Source organism: Parus major, chromosome 10 (assembly GCF_001522545.3).
Source record: "Parus major isolate Abel chromosome 10, Parus_major1.1, whole genome shotgun sequence".
NCBI lineage: Eukaryota > Metazoa > Chordata > Aves > Passeriformes > Paridae > Parus > Parus major.
Genome location: NC_031779.1, coordinates 1,677,117 through 1,678,174, shown reverse-complemented (window position 1 = coordinate 1,678,174; position 1,058 = coordinate 1,677,117). Strand labels below are relative to the sequence as shown.

General features: G+C 50.7%; 1 protein-coding gene across 1 annotated transcript in view; it reads left to right on the top strand.

Annotated features, from left to right (window-relative positions):
* STRA6 (signaling receptor and transporter of retinol STRA6) overlaps nucleotides 1-1,058 on the top strand; it is a 21,528-nt gene that overhangs the window by 3,754 nt on the left and 16,716 nt on the right. The window contains exons 2-3 of the mRNA XM_015638401.1: nucleotides 35-113; nucleotides 440-525. Of these exons, the coding sequence (XP_015493887.1) occupies nucleotides 35-113; nucleotides 440-525 (165 nt within the window). The remainder of the gene's footprint in view (nucleotides 1-34; nucleotides 114-439; nucleotides 526-1,058) is intronic.

Genomic DNA, 1,058 nt, shown 5'->3' with positions numbered 1-1,058 from the left:
CCCCAAAAATTTGGGATTTTTCCCGTTTTTCCAGCCTTCTTCCCAACGCCATCCCGGAATGTCACCCCACCATTTCCCCCTGGCTCTACCACACCATTATGGCTCCTGTTTCCGTGAGTATCCACCCCAAAATCCCAGAATTTTCCTGTCCTGGGGAAAAATTCCAGGGAAAAAAAGAAAATTCCCATTCCCACATCCCATCCCCCACCAGAATCCATGGATTGGATTCAGCCCCTGGCTCCGTCTTGGATGAATTTTCCTCCCCTAAGAGCTCCCAGAATTCCCGGATTTCTGGGATTTCAGCTCCCTGTGGGACAAGAACTCCAAAATCCCTCCCGGATCTTTCCTGGGATTCCTTTTCCATGGATTTACGGGGTCTCCGTGGGGTTCTCGGCATTCCCAGGAGCGTTTTTCCATGAAATTCCTATCCCTTTCCCAGCTGGCCGTGATCCTGGCCTTGTCCTTCCCGGCCAAGCGCCGCCGTCTCCACCAGAGCTGCTGGAGCGGTGTCCCGGGATTGCTCAGGTATTGGAATTCCCAAAATCCCACCCCTCCTTCCCTGGAAAGGGCTCAGAATTCCCAAAATTCCTCTCCTCCCTGGAAAGATCTCCGAATCCCCAAACCCCTTGGATCCCTCATTGGAAACAGCTCAGAATTCCCAAAATCCCAATCATCCCTCTCTGGAAAGAGCTTGGCATTCCCAAAATCCCAGTGATCCCATTCCTGGAAAGGGTTCAGAATTCCCAAAATTCCTCTCCTCCCTGGAAAGAGCTCAGAATTCCCAAAATCCCAATCGGCCCTCTCTGGAAAGGGTTTGGAATTCCAAAAATCCCTCTCCTGCCTGGAAAGGGCTCAGAATTCCCAAAATTCCTCTGACTTCTCATTGGAAAGAGCTCGGCATTCCCAAAATCCCAATGATCCCTCTCTGGAAAGGGCTCAGAATTCTGAAAATTCCTCTCCTGCCTGGAAAAGGCTCAGAATTCCCAAAATTCCTCTGACTTCTCATTGGAAAGAGCTCGGCATTCCCAAAATCCCAATGATCCCATTCCTGGAAAGGG